Source organism: Cervus elaphus, chromosome 2 (genome assembly GCF_910594005.1).
Source record: "Cervus elaphus chromosome 2, mCerEla1.1, whole genome shotgun sequence".
Taxonomy (NCBI): Eukaryota; Metazoa; Chordata; class Mammalia; order Artiodactyla; family Cervidae; genus Cervus; species Cervus elaphus.
In genome coordinates, this window is record NC_057816.1 from 16,027,500 (window position 1) to 16,044,245 (window position 16,746).

Below are 16,746 nucleotides of genomic sequence, written 5' to 3' on the forward strand. Positions count from 1 at the left end.
GGCGGGGGTGGGAGAGAAGGACAGGGATGAGGAGGGAGGGGGAGAGAGCGAAACAGCACGGGTGTGAAAGTGAACACCGGGTTTCATTCTGTACTAGAAGTCCTGACACTGCAGGAAAGGGTTTGGGGGATACTGAAGTGACATTGAACTTTCCCCCGAGTATCTCCTTAACTGACTGTGGGGATTGCAATCGGATCTAGTCGTCAAGAACCCAGAGAGGAACATACACTACTTCCATACTTCTTCCCTGGATGAGTGTGAAATGTTACCATTTCTGAAATGTTTTCTGATCCTCAGGATATAAGAGAAACTTCATTGTATTAATAAAAGTAGACTCATGGGCCTTGGGATCCTGAGTAATGTTAGTGTCAGATGGAGAATTAACATAGCCAATGGGTGTGTCCCTGGTTCTCCATCTGTGTCCCAGGGTGTTGGGCGGCATTGAGATATTATCTGTCCAACTGAGCCACCATCTCGACAGAAGTCGCATAGTCATTCATGCATTAATTCATTCAGTCACTATTTATTGAAGGACTAATGTGGGCAAGGCAAGATGTGGTGCCTTCATGGCACCCCCGGCAACTGGAAGGGTGCCAGAATCAAGGGAAGGAGGCAAGGAAACAAACTTAGATCCCCGGGTCTCATGCTTCTGTGGGGAGAACAGTCACACAGACCTGAGCCTGGATGCCCGAGAGCCATTCTGCATCTCTGACGGGCTCCCTCCCCAGGAAGAAGCAGACTGTCCACACAGCCCATGGGGCTCATTTCTGGTTGCTTTGTGGGGAGTTGGGGGTGGGGGGAGGCACATCCCTCCAGGCCCCAGCAAGTATCTTAGCTTGGAATCCTTCGATTTGTTCCCCCATCTCCCATGTTAACAAGCACTCTCAGGTGTCCTGGGGAGGGAAAGGTAAGGAAGCTAGCAGATCATTGGCAGGAGCCTAAACCCCTTTATTCTGAGAATTCCCAGATAATCCCAGAGCTCCATAAAGCACCCCTCATCCCCTGCCCACCCTGCCATATCTCCTCCATGGCACCACGGACCCCGATCAGATCCAGACAGCCCACCTGTGCTCTTCCCCTGTTCCATTCAGATTTCCAAATTGCATTCCATCCCCCCTTTTACCCAACACATAAAATAAACCCCAGCTTTATCCTCCAGGGCTGGGAGTGGGTAGGCTGCCCTTGATCCCAGGACTGGCAGACCGGAATGGGCAGAGCTGTGATTAGACTGATTGATGTGTCTGACGCCTCCCACCCAGGGACAGTCATCAGGGCCGCTCACGTTTGTCAGCCTTTTGGCTTTTTGGCAGGTGTCTGTCTGCATGAACAGAAGGACCATGATTAGGAAGGGGCAGCCCCGCCTCCCCTTGCCTCCCAGATCCAAGGCTTTCCCCGCCCTCCTCCCACAGCCTTCCTCTTCCCTGTAAACAGTCTCCCTCTTCCTTTGACCCCTTTGCTCCTCCGAATCAGATGCATGAAATGGTTTTGCAACTGACTTTATCACTGCTGTCTAATTCCCTGGCCTCGTCCCCTGAAGCCATCTAAGATGAGAAGAGAGAGAAAAAGCAAACTTTAAGAGTGAAATACCGGCATTTGTGACAAGCAATGCAGTGAAGCGTGCGCCATAAATCTGCTCCTTTCCACAGACCCGTGTTTGGCAGTTAAGACCTCTGCCCGCATCCCCGGCAGTCTGTCAACATCCCCTGCACCCCGTGTGTCATGTGGGACGGCCCTACAGTTGCCAGCTTTCTGGAGTCCAGGGGACTCTCTAAAAGCATGTATGGAAAAGTGATAGTATGGACTCAAGTAAGTTTAGAAAGACTCAGATCAAACAAAGATGAACTGGGTCCATGTGGGGATGTTCTTTAACACAGGAGGGCTCAGAGCCCTTGCATGCTAAATCTCTAAGAGGGAGAAACAGTTTGGAACATTTCCAAATTTAATCAATGAGCTACCAGGTTTTTAGCCTCATTTAAGAGAGCATTTCTGAGAAGCCCGTCACAGCATCACCACCTGGGTGATGCCTAGATCCATGGGGCTACGGAATCCCATTAACGTGCCACGCCTGCATTTCCACCCCCTTGGCTCACACTGCAGCTGGTCCACACAGCCCAGCCCCTCAACTCTTTATCAACACCCACTATCAATAAGGCCTCTTGACAAATATAAACATGTTAGCGAGTTTTCTATGCCCTTTCCCGTGATCAGACCCATCAAGCCGACTTGCGCAAGTTAGAAAGCAGCCTTTGCTTTATGCAAATACACAACCTTTGTGATGAAACTCCTTCTCCTGTAGCATCCGAGAGCTAGCTAAATTAGCATCATTTTGCCACCAACCTGCTCGGAAGCTGCACGCATGACCTGACGTTGAAAAGTGAGGGATGCTGGTGCTGGTTAGATTCCTTCAGGGTCAATACCTTTGATGTACTACAGCCAAATGGGGTAGGGGTGGTCCTTCCTAGCAGGAACCCTACCAGTAGGATTCTGAGAACCTGGTCCCTGAGGCTCCAAAGGCGTCAGGGGACCAGGAGAATTCAGCCCCTGGGATCCTGAATCACAGAGATTCCTGGGGGGGCGGGGGGGCCTAGCTCCTGCCGTGGTGCTGGGAGGCCAGAAATCTCTGCACTTGGTCTCCCCAAGTGAACCAGTGGAGCTGTGGATGAGACACAGATCTCATCTGGAAAGAGGCTTTGGTCCTCTGCTACTAAGTCAGCACCCCAGCTCAGCACACTCCCAGAGTCCGTGCTCCTGTGGGGGCTGAGAACGCATGGCCAGCCCCTCGCCTTCCAACCTCAGCATCCTGTGTGCACGCACCCAGCCCTTCACCGTTCCTCATCTGCATCTTGCCCCACCACCTCTGGTTTTTGTGTGTTCCTTTATTTCTCCATCCCTCCAGAAATGTTTGTGAAAACTGGTATACAAACTATATATGATGGATATATAGCTACTGTATATAATATGTGTGTTTGTTTTCATTTTTCTCTCCTGTGTGTCCCTCACCCGATATAGAGCTAAGTGAGCCTACAAGCTCATCTTTGTTGCAAGGTCAGTATCCCCCCGTCCCCCTGCTTTATGGGTTCTCCCCTCCCCGCTTTCTCCCAGAGCCCCTCCCCCTGCCCTCCTGTGTGTTCCCCGAGGCTCCTGTCTGTCCAGCAGCTAGTGGATGGCGGCAGGCGCGAAGTGGGTTACTGGGAGCCGATGAAACTCCAAGGTCCCCCTTACTCTCTGCTCATATTGCCCACCTCTCCTGAAGGGCTGGGAAGGGAGAGGAAAAGAAATAACCCTATCCTCTCAAAGCCTGGAGGTCTGCATGGAGACAAAAGGCTCAGAGAGCGAGGCTTGGGGCAACAGGCAGAGAAGTCCACCCACTGAATTCTTCTCATAGGAGCCTCAGTGACAGCCCCCCCCCCACCAGCCACAGAAGCAAACCCCCAGGGCACAGAGTTTCGGAGGGTCCCTAAGCTGTCACAGAGCATTCATGGGGAGTGTCTTCAGGGAGGAAGGTGGGCAGGTGCCCCTGCAAGGTCCTTGGAGTGGATGCCGCTGAGCTCCTGTCCAGAACCCGACTTCCACGGGTGCTGTGCGCTTGGGCAGGTCAGGAAGTATCATTCAGACTCAATTTCCTCTTCTGGACCATAGAATTGACCACCCGCCTTACAATGTGAGAATTGTTCTAGCCTTCACCTGAGAACACATAGTAAAAAGGCTTTGAAAACCACCAGGTGCATCTTGAACCATTGGAGCTCAGTCTCTGGTTACAGGGACCCCCCCACCCAGCATATCACGATCCAGGGGTTCATGAACTCATTTCTCAAGCCCTCTCCCTAACTTCTTCCCACCTCTTCCATGCCAGCCCTCCCCAGCCTATGATACCTGCATCTCTCGCCTCTTTTTACTCAGCCCCTCAAATTTTCTCAAGGTCCCTAGTCTAGTTAAAGTGATTCATTTAGGCCATGACTAAATGCTCAGAAGTGGACCCAGGCTGAGTGGTAGAATTGGATGAATGCCGCATGTGCTACCTTTTCATGCTGAGGACAGTGCCGACCCTCGGAGAGCCTTGCAGGAAAGCGGCTGTGACCACAGTGAAGAGAGGGTCTTTCCCCACTTCCCACCATCCTTCTCATCCCACCTAGCACCCCCCTCATCTTGTTCATCCATTCACATCTGGCCATGCAAGCAATCATCAGAGGATGGCATTAGACTTGGGGAGGGGGAAATGGAAGAAATGAATTATATGGGAAATTATTTGACAGAAGAGGAGAAAACTTTTATGGTGAGAAGATTCAGGGATGCAGTATTCACCTTAGTGATATAGAGTGCCATGGTGATGAACCACAAACAGGAAAATGAAACAAAAATAGAAAGGGAAGTCAACGGAAGGCTCCAGGTTCAATTAGTAATTCAACGTATGCTTATTGAACCCCTGGCCAAGGCATATGCACAGATCTCGAAGAACGTTGGAAAAGTAGCAAAGGACATATGGTGAAAAGGACGTGTGAGAGGCTGGAGGTAGGGCAGAGGACAACTTGAAAGGGACTTTGAGTGACTTAGAGTGACTCAGCTCATTGTGATCACTGATGTCTGTATTCTCAGCTGGAAAGGGAGCTTTTAAAATAGGGATTGGTTGCCAAGGAGTTAGAACTCCACTACAGGTGCATCCCAGGGATGGAGGGAGCATGTCCCACATTGAAGCCAACAGTAACAAAACTGACCAGAAGCAAACAAATCCCTGCCTGGTTCTGAGCAGGGGACTGGGAGCAGAGGCTCCACCTGCTGACTCAGAGCTGAGCATCCTCACCCCTGCTCTGTGCTCTGTGATCTGCTGTGAATGTGGGGCAGGGTCTCCATGCCAGCTCTCTTCTCTACGTTGCTCCCACCCCATCACCCTTCTCATTGGGTGCAGGGCAATGGGTCAAGGCCAGTGTTGTAGATGGTAGAATCCTGGAACATTCCAAGACTTGGATTAGTGTGGTCTTCAGTGTAGCTGTCAGATTCTTGTACACCAAGGGCTGTATTAGAGAAAAAAGACCATGCTCTTGGGGCCTTTATCTTATGCATTACTCTCTGTGTGTGTATATGTTGCTTTTTCCTCCTCCATGGCTAGCCTACCCAGGAACAGAGCGCTACCTCATTTCTCTGGAATACACCCAGGTTATGCTCCTCTCATTTAGAAGGATTTCCACCCATGAGGAACACTTAGCTTTAAAAGACATTCCAAGCTATTTTGTTACTCAGTTTCCAAATGGTCCAGAAGGATCCAGAAAAGAGAATTTCGTTCCTTCTCAGCATTTTCTGCCACCATGACGTATTTCTCTGCTCCCCCTCTCGCAAACACAGTGGACCGCATGTCCCCCTCTTGTATTAATATGTAGTGCTGCCGGACTCCCACAGGACTCCCACCAGTCCTTAGACTGGTGGACCCACCACCGTCCCTCATGCCCTCCCTCATAGACAAGTGTGCCGGGGACGCACTCAGCGGCTCGGTGGCTATTCATTTCCCATCCCTGGTCCGTTGTCTTTTATCTCCTGGGCGAGGAGTCAGATTTGATGGTACCAGTGGTCTGGGGAAGGTCGGCCGAACCTCGCAGTGACCCTCAAATCATCTTAGTAGACAATGGGGGAGCAAGTCGACTCTGTGCTTCAGAAGAAACAGTTGCAGTGGGAGTGAGGATCTATTCTTCCCTGCTGAGGATGAGAGAGAGCTCATTAAACCCAGTCTCCCAGCAGTTAGCATTTCTATGGCACATGTGTCTAAATATAGAAGGTACCGAACTAAAATCCCCTCGCCCTATTTCTGGAGTGTTTGTGTATCCTGTGTATCCATTCTGGCGTGAATCCAGCCCTCTTCTGCTCACTAGTAAAGACAACAGCCCTGTGGTCACCTAAGAACTTGGATTCAGCTGGGTTTGGTGGCAGAAAGATAGTGTTATGGATTGACCCTTGACTTCTCTGAGTCACCACTTTGATCTTTGATTATTGATCTGCCCACAGCCTTTTCTGGAGTAGATTCTTGGGGCAGCTAATGTCCAGTTGGATCAAGAGTTGTATCATGTCTCAGGTGCCTTTAAAGAGCAGACTGAGAGTTTGAATACATGGGGATGTACTCAGGTGATTTTGGTCAAATGCTCTGGTTGAGTCTAGATGGAGTCATCTCTAGATTATCTTTCCTTCTATATGCAAGGATCTTTGTACGGAGAATCCTATCACTTCAGTGCAGAAGGCTTTAATGTCATTTTCTTTTTCTCAGTTTTATTTTCCCTTATTTCAAGTATAATGGATGAGTAAAATTTTAAGATATTTATTTATTTATTTTTCATTTATTTTTATTAGTTGGAGGCTAATTACTTTACAATATTGTACTGGTTTCTGTGCATCATGGTGATTAGATACCTATACACACTGTGGAGGCCTTCCCAGGCGATGCTAGCAGTAAAGAACCCGCCTGGAATACAGGAGACATAGATGAAGGTTCAACCCCTGGGTTGGGAAGATCCCCTGGAGAAGATAATGGCACCCCACTCCAGTATTCTTGCCTGGGAAATCCCACGGACCGAGGAGCCTGGTGGGAAACAGTCTATGGGGTCACAAAGAGTTGGACACGACTGGAGTGACTTAGCACACACACATACACGTACCCTGTGGAAGGATTTCCCATCCTCTGTATCCAGGGTGAACGCATGCAGAGGCCCCCAGCTAACGAGGAAAGACGAGAGGTCAGCCTGCTTCTGGCCAGTCAGCAGGATAGGCTGTATGCATTGTCCCAAGAACCTGGACTGGTGAATGGAGGTCTTTCCTGGTCCAGCCAGCAGAGGGGAGCTGATGCCCAGCATTTCCCAGGGCAGGTCCCAGCAGCAGGGATGCAGGTCTTACTGCCTTAGATCACCCCAGAGAGAGGAAGCCCTCGGGGCCAGCTGGTTACAGTCTGACTCATCAAGAGAGGTCGGATATCAAAGGTCTGCCCTCCTCCAGTACACAGAACCTCGCTCACTAGTATCTCAAAGATGCATAGATGAATGCCAGTTAACTTTACAGATCAAACAGAGCATGGGCTCCTGCATTCATATTACTGCAGGAGGGCCTAGGCTTTAGTTTATAATAAAGCCTGCAGACTTCAGGGCTTCCCTGGTGACTCAGAGGATAAAGAATCCACCTGCAATGCAGGAGACCCAGGTTCAGCCCCTGGGTTGGGAAGATCCTGGAGGAGGGCACAGCAACCCACTCAAGTATTCTTGCTTGGAAAATCCCATGGACAGAGGAGCCTGGCAGGCTGTAGTCCATGGGATCGCAAAGAGTCAAACACAGCAGAGTGACTAACACTTCCACTTCTACTTCTGTGGACTTAACTAATTAGAGGATAGTCTGGTGGTTAAAGAAAAAAGGTTGTTCTACAGAGAAGTGTTTATTGGCTTGGGGGCTCAGGCTCCAGGGTACCAGCTTCCCCAGCCAAGACATGGCGGGGATGTTGGATCTCTGAGTCAGAGATCCAATGTGAGCATCCTGCCCCAAGCCCCCTGCAACCTATGCCAACTGACTTCCCAGCATAGCGGAGGGGCACATGTCCAAGGGCTGGGCTGTGGCCAGGACAGTATGGGGTCTGGGCTGGTTCAGCCTCCTTCCCCCAAACTATCGGAGGGTAAATTAAATGTCTCTGGCTGCTTTCTGCCTTAACAGTGGCTTGTTTTTCATTTCTTTTAGAAGTGAAAACCACAACTCTGCCCCCTGGGAAAGGTTGGTATGTTTACTTTCCAGGCAGCTGCTGCCTTGGGCTGGGGGGCGCAAGACTTATCGCCTTCTTGCAAGATGCATTCTCTTCTGTGCTAACCCCAGGAGGCAGCCCGGTGGGGACCGCCTGACCTCGGGCCGGCCCTGTGTCAATTCAGATTAACTATCCCCAAGGACATCGATTCTCCCCGGGTGCCTCCCTTGCAAAGTCTAACTTGTCTTTGCTGGCAGCACTAATGGGGACCTGTCAGTGCCCAGAATAGCTCCACGTCTGGGCCCTTCTGTAGCAGGCCCGCCTCTTTCTTTGCACACGATGCTCTAATGCGATGATCTTCTTGGACCTTGGCCTTGCATGCTGGCCTCTGCTTACCTCATTCTCTCTTTTTCTAACTTGGAGCTGGAAGGGAAGTGGCAGGAGGAAGGGGTCAGGGGAAGGAAGGGGGCGGTTCTTGGGTGAGTCACTTGGCTACGAATAAAAATTCATCCTATTCGGGGGCTTTCATTCTGTCCAGATGTTTCCGATGGATAATTGACACTCGTCACAGCTCTCCGGGACCCTGACGGTCCTGGTAATTAGTCTCTTCAGGCCTCCAGAGCTCGCTAATGAGACTGAGGCAATAAGGCCTTCCAGGCTGAGGGGAGGCGCTGCTGGATGGAGCACACAGACCTCCTATGTGGCCGCATCGTCGAGCAGATGGGCTGAGCTGTTACTCTGGCCAGCTCGGGTTCTGAGAGGGCCTCGTGGCCACAGCCTGGGATCCACACCTGCCTGGACAGCAGGTCATCCTCTCGTGGGCATCCTCCTGTGCCGATCAGTGTGGGCGGGCCTGGGGTCCCCAGCTTGACCGGTACCCGGGCCGGGCAGGCCCTGCAGCCCCACTCTCTGCTCTCTTCCTCTCTGGAGATGTGAGCGGCCCGCAAAGCCACAGCTCTGAGTCCATGAAAAGAAAACTGTATTTGGAGACAGAAAGCAAGGGACCCTGGGGACATCACTTAAGGTCTCCAAGAGTGAGTTTCCACACATTAGAGCAGGAGATAACAGCCTTCATCTCCTACATGAGGGACTTCAAGGGGCCAGAACCCATTTCCAGGTGCAAACACTCCACCTGGAATCCTAACCAATATGGCCTTACCTCTGGCCTTACCTTCCCTCAACCACGTGAATTTTCAGTGACTTGTATTGGGAATTGTTAGAAAAGTGGGGGAAGGGTGTTTGAAAGACGGCAAAGTAGGAGAAGAATGTTTTGCTTTGTTTTCAGTTTGGTTTGTACTTTTCTTTTTCAAGTAGAACCTTAAGAAAAAGAAAAATACAGACACAAAGTAGGTATAGACATGTCATCATGGGTCACTGTTCTGGCCCCTTCCTTCCTTCAACTAGTGTTTGTTAAGTACCTGCCAGGGGCCCAGCTGGGCACAGATCCTGCCCTTATGGAACTCAGAGCATGGAGGAGGAGACATGTGAGACACATGAAGGGAAATGTAGGATGGGTGTGTATTTTAATAGTGGGATGTGTATGGTGTGGTAGAAGGAAACAAAGCAAGTCAAAGAAGGCTGCCTGGAAGAGGTGGCTGAGGCCAGAACAGAACCTGGAACAAGAAGTAGGAGTGAATCTAGTGAAGAGCATTTCAGGCAGAAGATGTGATATTGGGAAGAAAAGAGAACAGGCTGGAAGGTGCACACGTATGTGTGTTGCTGGTATTGTGTGGAGTAGGAGCAGGGAGGGCCCGAGGCACACGTGTCCAAGAGTGAGGCTAAGGATTCAGAGGGCAAGCCTCTGAGTGTCCTACGGAGCAGCTGAGAGGTTTCCCAAAGGCCAAAGGTATCTAATCCACTAGTGGTCTGGTCAGCTTAGAGTCACAGAAACATCGGCCTGGGGTTGGCATAAGGAGTCAACCCAGAAAGTCCAGGGTGGGTAGTGGACAGCTGGTGCTTGGACTCTGGGAGGATGTGAGGAGACCCCCGCCTCAGGTTTCTGCAGGAACCACTGCTGTTTCCTTCTCCAGGGCAGCTGTGTCCAGAGGGATGCTGGGTGGGGAGCAGGAAGGGGTGGGGAGGCGAGGTCCTGCTGGCGTGGTGGTGTCCAGGGGAGCACCAGCCCCACGGACACGCCTGGGAGAGGAGGGCAGCTACGGAACTTCATACTCCGAGTGCCCTCCCCGCCGCCTCACACCCAGCCGGCATTTCCTCTCCTCTCTGAAAGGCGTTCTCTGATTCGGGGGATCAGGGCCCTCCCCACAGGCTTTCTGAGTGCATCCCCGTAGGCAGCAGAGCACCCAGGAGCCCCAGGGGGGCAGGAAGAGTCAGAACACAACACGCACCCCAGATACCTGCCACACCGCGGCCGTTGCCAGGTGCCCGGCGTGTTTGCCAACTCCCAGCCGCCTCCCGCGGCACGCTGCAGACTCCCTGGCCAGCAGACAAGGCTTCTGACTTTTCTTGCCTGGCCAGGTCCCTGCTGGGCTGTCTGCCTGGCATGCGCATCCTCCATGCACCTCCCTGGAGATGTGCGGTCCCTGTAGCCCAGAGGAGTGGAGGGCGGCAAGGACAGAGAGCGTCTCCATGCACGAAGTGGCATCATCCCCTTTCTCCTACCAGGTGCTGGAACAGGAGGGCCATGCTGGGGTGAGTGGGAAGTGAGTTTCAAAGCTGTGTGAGCCAGTGTTCAGGAGAGAGAAGAGGTGAGAGAGGAAGGGAGCCCTGTGTGAATAGACACCTGTGTGTCCGGACGCGTGAGCCAAGTGAGCAGAACACACTTGGAATCACAGGCAGCGTGCCAGGGGGAGGGGCGTGCAGCCACCAACCCTCCCATCACACTTGGAACCTGGCTCCCAGGGACCCAGAACAAACTCCCCATCTCAGAGCTGGCCTCGGGCAAAGATACGCTTCCCCTGCCAAGAATCTTGGGGTGTCCCAGAGTGGAAGAGCATCCCCTCTGGGGGCGGCTTCTCTCCTGAGATTCCAAGGACTGCTGTAGAGTCAGCAGTGATTGAACATAAGAGCTGGGGTTTCTGGTGATGATTTGTATAGAAACAGGAGTTAGATTTTAGAAGATGCAACCAATTTGTGATCAATGGTCAAGGATAAGCAAATCTGAAATTGAATTACAAGTCATCCAGAGCTTTGGAGGTTCGCAGGGGTGCCCCTTTGTCATGGGTATGCGGTGGACTGGGAGAAGGAGGATGTTAAGCTTTGTGTCACCCAGACATTCACCTCCCTGGTGGGGAGCAGAGGAGTCATCTCTTGTCCTTCTCCTCAGGAGAACTTGCACTGCCAAGGAGTTCTGGCCTCAGGAGCACTGCAGTTGGGGAGGAAGAAAATTTCCTGTATCCTAGGTACTTCTGGATGGCTTAAGAATTAAATTGACATGGAATAGAGTAACAGGAGACAATAAAAGACAAATTTAATAATACATATATACATGAACAGAGAAGGAAATGGCAACCCACTCCAGTTCTCTTGCCTGGATAGTCCCAAGGACGGAGGAGCCTGGTAGGCTGCAGTCCATGGGGTCACGAAGAGTTGGACACAACTGAGCGACTTCACTTTCACTTTTCACTTTCACGTACTGGAGAAGGAAATGGCAACCCACTCCAGTGTTCTTGCCTGGAGAATCCCAGGGATGGTGGAGCCTGGTGGGCTGACATCTGTGGGGTCGCACAGAGTCGGACACGACTGAAGCGACTTAGCAACAGCAGCAGCAGCATATACATGAAAGGGGTTTCCCTGGTGGCTCATTGGTAAAGAATCTGCCTGCAGTGCAGGAGACACAGGAGATTCGGGTTTGATCCATGGATCAAGAAGATCCCCTGGAGGAGGACATGGAAACACACTCCAGTATTCTTGCCTGGAGAATCCCTGTGGACCGAGGAGCCAGGTGGGCTACCATCCATGGGGTTGCAAAGAGGCAGACACGACTGAGGGACTGAGCTCACATGTACATGGAAGAGACAAGGAAAACTGATGCACTCACCAAAATGTCCCAAACCTTCATCTTAAATGCCGTCTTCAGCTAAAGACAGAAGAGGATGCTGGGGAGAGGGGGTTAGGACTGCAAACAGAGAGGAGGCATTTCACATGGAGATGGAAATGTTGCTGTGTGGTGGCAGTTATTGGTGGGCAGGCAGAGATGGACACAGAGGGAAGGATAACAGACAGATTCTGCAGGCTACTTCCTGTCACCACAGCCAGTTCACACCGTGTCACCTGTGGTGACAGCTCCCTTCCTGGGACAGGTCCTCCTTCTACATTCTTTACCCAGTCAGATGTTGTTTTTGTTCAGTCGCTCAGTCTTGTCTGACTTTTTGTTACGCCATGGACTGCAGCACACCAGGCTTCTCTGTCCTTCACCACCTCCCAGAGTTTGCTCAAACTCATGTCCATTGAGTCAATGATGCCATCCAACCATCTCATCCTCTGTCGTCCCCTTCTCCTCCTGCCTTCAGTCTTTCCTACCATCAGGGTCTTTTCCAATGAGTCGGCTCTTCACATGAGGTGGCCAAAGTATTGGAGCTTCAGCCTTAGCCTCAGTCTTTCCAATGAATATTCAGGGTTGATTTCGTTTAGGATAGACTGGCTTCATCTCCTTGCAGTCCAAGGGACTCTCAAGAGTCTTCTCCAATACCACAGTTCAAAAGCATCAATTCTTTGACCCTCAGTCTTCTTTATGGTCTAACTCTCTCATCTGTATCAGTACAGATCAGTTCAGTCGCTCAGCCATGTCTGACTGATTGTGACCTCGTGAACCGCAGCACGCCAGGCCTCCCTGTCCATTACCAACTCCCGGAGTCCACCCAAACCCATGTCTATCAAGTCGGTGATTCCATCCAACCATCTCATCCTCTGTCGTCCCCTTCTCCTCCTGCCCTCAGTCTTTCCCAGCATCAGGGTCTTTTCCAATGAGTCAGCTCTCCGCATCAGGTGGCCAAAGTATTGGAGTTTAAGCTTCAACATCAGTCCTTCCAGTGAACACCCAGGACTGATCTCCTTTAGAATGGACTGGTTGGATCTCCTTGCAGTCCAATGGACTTTCTAGAGTCTTCTCCAACACCACAGTTCAGTTCAAAAGCCATCAATTCTTTGGTGCTCAGCTTTCTTTATAGTCCAACTCTCACATCCATACATGACCACTGGAAAAACCATAGCTTGACTAAATGGATCTTTGTTGGCAAAGTAATGTCTCTGCTTTTTAATATGCTGTCTAGGTTGGCCATAACTTTCCTTCCAAGGAGTAAGCGTCTTTTAATTTCATGGCTGCAATCACCATCTGCAGTGATTTTGGAGCCCAGAAAAATAAAGTCAGCCACTGTTTCCACTGTTTCCCCATCTATCTGCCATGAAGTGATGGGACCAGATGCCATGATCTTAATTTTCTGAATGTTGAGCTTTAAGCCAACTTTTTCACTCTCCTCTTTCACTTTCATCAAGAGGCTCTTTAGTTCTTCTTCACTTTCTGCCATAAGAGTGGTGTCATCTGCATATCTAAGGTTATTGATATTTTTCCTGGCAATCTTGATTCCAGCTTGTGCTTCTTCCAGCCCAGCGTTTCTCATGATGTACTCTGCATTTAAGTTAAATAAGCAGGGTGACATTATACAGCCTTGACGTACTCCTTTTCCTATTTGGAACCAGTCTGTGTTCCACATCCGTATATGACTAATAGAAAAACCATAGCTTACACATGCAGACCTTTGTCGGCAAAATGATGTCTCTGCTTTCTAGTATGCTGTCTAGGTTTGTCATAGCTTTTCTTCCAAGGAAGATCAAAGCTTCTTCCTCAGTCTTGAGCTTTGACCATTCTCAACTCAAAATAATCTGTGTGCCAAAGAGACACTTTGGGGTGGCGACTCACCACCCTTCATTGAGAAGCAGCACCAGAGACCCGGAGGCTGGATGACCTGGTGCATTTCAGACTCATAACTGTTCAGGGGTAGGCTTAGATTAGAACAAGAGCTTTGTTCCAAAGGTCTAAGAAAGAAATCACATGGGCATTGCTTCCAGGCTAGGAGTTCTAAGACTTGAGAACATAATTCCATATGGCATGAGGGAGCCTGGCTTGATGGTAAACTGTAGTAGCCAGAATTGTCTCTGTATCCAGCGTCCGAGTCAGGCAAGCAGGTCTGGCTTTGTCCCTTCAACCTGGTGAGGATGTGGACTTAGCGAGGGCACCAGCTTCAAGTGCCTCTGCTAAGTCCAGTGATAGCATCACCGACTCAATGGACATGAATTTGAGCAAACTCCAGGGAGACAGTGAAGGACAGAGGACACTGGTGTGCTGCAGCCCATGGGGTGGCCAAGAGTTGGACACGACTGAGCAACTGAACAGCAACAACACAGTCCCGGGCGACAGAGGCTGCCGGAGCAAGTGCAGTCTGAGAAGATGCCTTGCTTCATTAGGCGCCTAATTCATCCAGGCATCCAAACGTGTATACTGTTCATGAATCCTAACTGCATTTGTCATTGGAGTTCATGGCCATGGGGCTCAGGGAGCCAGAAAGCTTAAATGATAGGGAAGCTGCTGGGGAGTGTTATGACCTCATAGTTACCTTGCCTCCCGAATTTGGCTCCATCTCCAAGAGTATCTGTGTGCAGGCCAGGCCTCTGTGTGGCTCGCAGAGAAAGGCGCCCTCCATCTCCCCTCGACAGACACATGCCATGGCATGCTCTGCATCCCACTGTCCCTGGAAATCCTCCCATGTGCGCGGCCAGAAGCCATCTGTCTTTTGACTTGATCCCACCTCATGGCAGCTGGGTTTGACCTTCTGAGCCTGTGGAACTTGAAGGAGGTCTGCTCTTAGCTGGTCCAGATTGGGGAGAGGCCAAGAGCACTGCCCTGAAATAGAGTGACTGACAGAAGGAACGCCAAGGCTGCTGAAGCATCTACAGGGGGACGGTCAATGTGTCCACCAAATCCTTTCCTGTAGGACAGTTGGAGCGGCTGAAGGGCCATGTGGATGTTTGAGGCGGGCAGTGCTCAGAGGGGTTGGACGATGATGCAGGCGATAGAGGGATCTCACTTTACCAAAGCTCTGGGTAGGGTGTTCATTAATCCACCACCTTCTTCTTGAGCCTGCCCCCTGAGTCAGGGCCTCAACGTGTTCTGATGGCAGGGGAGTAGCGGCCACCTGCACAGCAAAACCCACACCTCTCAGCCCCTCTCTGCGCGGGCGGACTCCCCACCACTTAACCGTGTCCTCGGGATCAGGCTGTGGAAGGTTCATTCCCCACGCAGTCCCAGTGTGTGGACCAGGGGCGCTGGAGGCTCCCAGCCAGAGGGGCACCTCTGCGAAGCAGGGGGCAGGCTCATGGCAGGTGTGTTCTCTCCGCAGGCCCGGGCGCCGTCAGCGAAGTGAGCAACGGGACGTCGTCGAGGAGGGCGGGCTGCCTCTGGCTGCTACCTCTCCTGGTCTTGCACCTGCTTCTCAAATTTTGATGTGAGAGCCGCATCCCCGACGGGGAGGAGCCGCCGCACCGTCAGCACGTCAGCGATGGCGACCCACAGCATCAAGGCGAGCACCCCTGTTCTAAAGCAGACACGATCCCACCAAATTCAGACAACAGAGCCGAAGGGGACACAGATTCGAGGGAGGGGAACCAAGAATGCTCTGGGAAAACGAATTGAACGAGGACACTGGAAATCACCGTGCAGATACCTAGGTACAGCCGAGTTTTCTTTCTTTTTCCAAAGGGGAAGAACACCCGTGGCTCTGGACCCACCCGTAAACTGCATGGCGTGACCTCTGTTACCAGGCGGGCAGGGGCTCAGCCGCTCTGCCCACCACAGTGCCCCCCCACCAAGGAAAATTCTGGAGTTCGGCCACCCCAAATTCAATCATTCCATAGAGAAGAACTCAGAGGGAGGCGAGCGGGCCCGTTCCTGGAATGTGTCCCTATTTTGTGTGTGTGATGAAATGCAGCATCAAAAAGATAAATAAAAAGGAAAAAACAAGACAGCCTGACAGCTACAACAATCCCACAATCAACAGTCACAAAAGATATTCTTAAACGTTCTTTTTTTTATTTGTTTTTCATTGTACTACAAGGACATCATGGATAATAAGGGATTCTGATTCATTATTAATTTTATTAATTATATTTTCTGATATGAGTCTAAAACTTAGTGCAAAAACAAGACAAAACTAAAAAAAAAAAAAGTACAGAGAGGAAAGGGGTGAAGGGAAGTGTGTTTGTTAAAGGTTAGACGTGAATAGTGTACTTCTTACCTAGGTTTACAACTGGTGGACCACACACCAGGCTAATCACCTGGTGAGGATTTGGCAAATCCACCAAAAAAAAAACAAAGAAAAACCACATACAATTTAACCAACATCTCCACCAGCGCTACAGATTTCTTATTCTGTGCATTTAATGCAGACAATACTATGCTTCTACATGCTGTTTAGAAATGGAAGGGTGACCTGCACTGTATCTTGAGTTTGCTGACAATGCTTCTTTTGATGACATATATTATACAGTATATATATATACATATATTTTTTTTGTTAGAGTTCTAGCCATTTCCTTTCTCAGCAGGGTCCTTTCTCAAACATTACTGCATGCTGTATATGGCGTTAGCTGTGTGTTGCTCTTCTAAAAGATGATAGAGTTTACTGGTAATTGTGTAATCAACTCCTGCCTTTTTATTTTCTTGGGTTATTCACATGTCAGAGACATTTCTAAAACGCGACAAGAGAAACAAAACACTAACACCAGACGCAGCATCTTTTCCAGGGGGGGCTCTCGGACGCGAGGGCTCATGCGGGAGCGGCTTCTCCAGCAAGAGCCCCGAGTGTGGACAGACAGCAAGCTGCCGAACCAACTCCGCAGTCAGTAACCATTCGCTTTAGCCCGTCATGGGAATCTAGGATGCCTTTGTGACCGCTGGAGAATCGAATCCTCTTGGTTTATTTTATTTAATTTCCCACCTTTGTGTGCGTGTGTATGAAAGAGAAGAAAAGGCAGTTTTTAGGTAAACTTTTCTTCGTCCCCCGAAGTCTGGGAACCGGAGGGGCCTCGGGGAGGGGTCC

The 16,746-nt window shown here is 50.6% G+C and overlaps 1 protein-coding gene across 5 annotated transcripts in view; it reads left to right on the plus strand.

The window, feature by feature from the left end:
- The window catches only part of NTM (neurotrimin), a 930,062-nt gene extending 914,016 nt beyond the window's left edge, over positions 1-16,046 (plus strand). For 2 of the 5 annotated variants that reach the window (XM_043873142.1, XM_043873160.1), the window contains exons 8-10: positions 3,010-3,045; positions 7,696-7,728; positions 15,049-16,046. In XM_043873142.1, coding sequence (XP_043729077.1) covers positions 3,010-3,045; positions 7,696-7,728; positions 15,049-15,152 — 173 coding nt within the window. In that variant the 3' untranslated portion in view covers positions 15,153-16,046. The remainder of the gene's footprint in view (positions 1-3,009; positions 3,046-7,695; positions 7,729-15,048) is intronic. The other 3 variants (XM_043873148.1, XM_043873146.1, XM_043873154.1) reach the window with 3 other exon arrangements.
- The last annotated feature ends 700 nt before the right edge of the window (positions 16,047-16,746 follow it).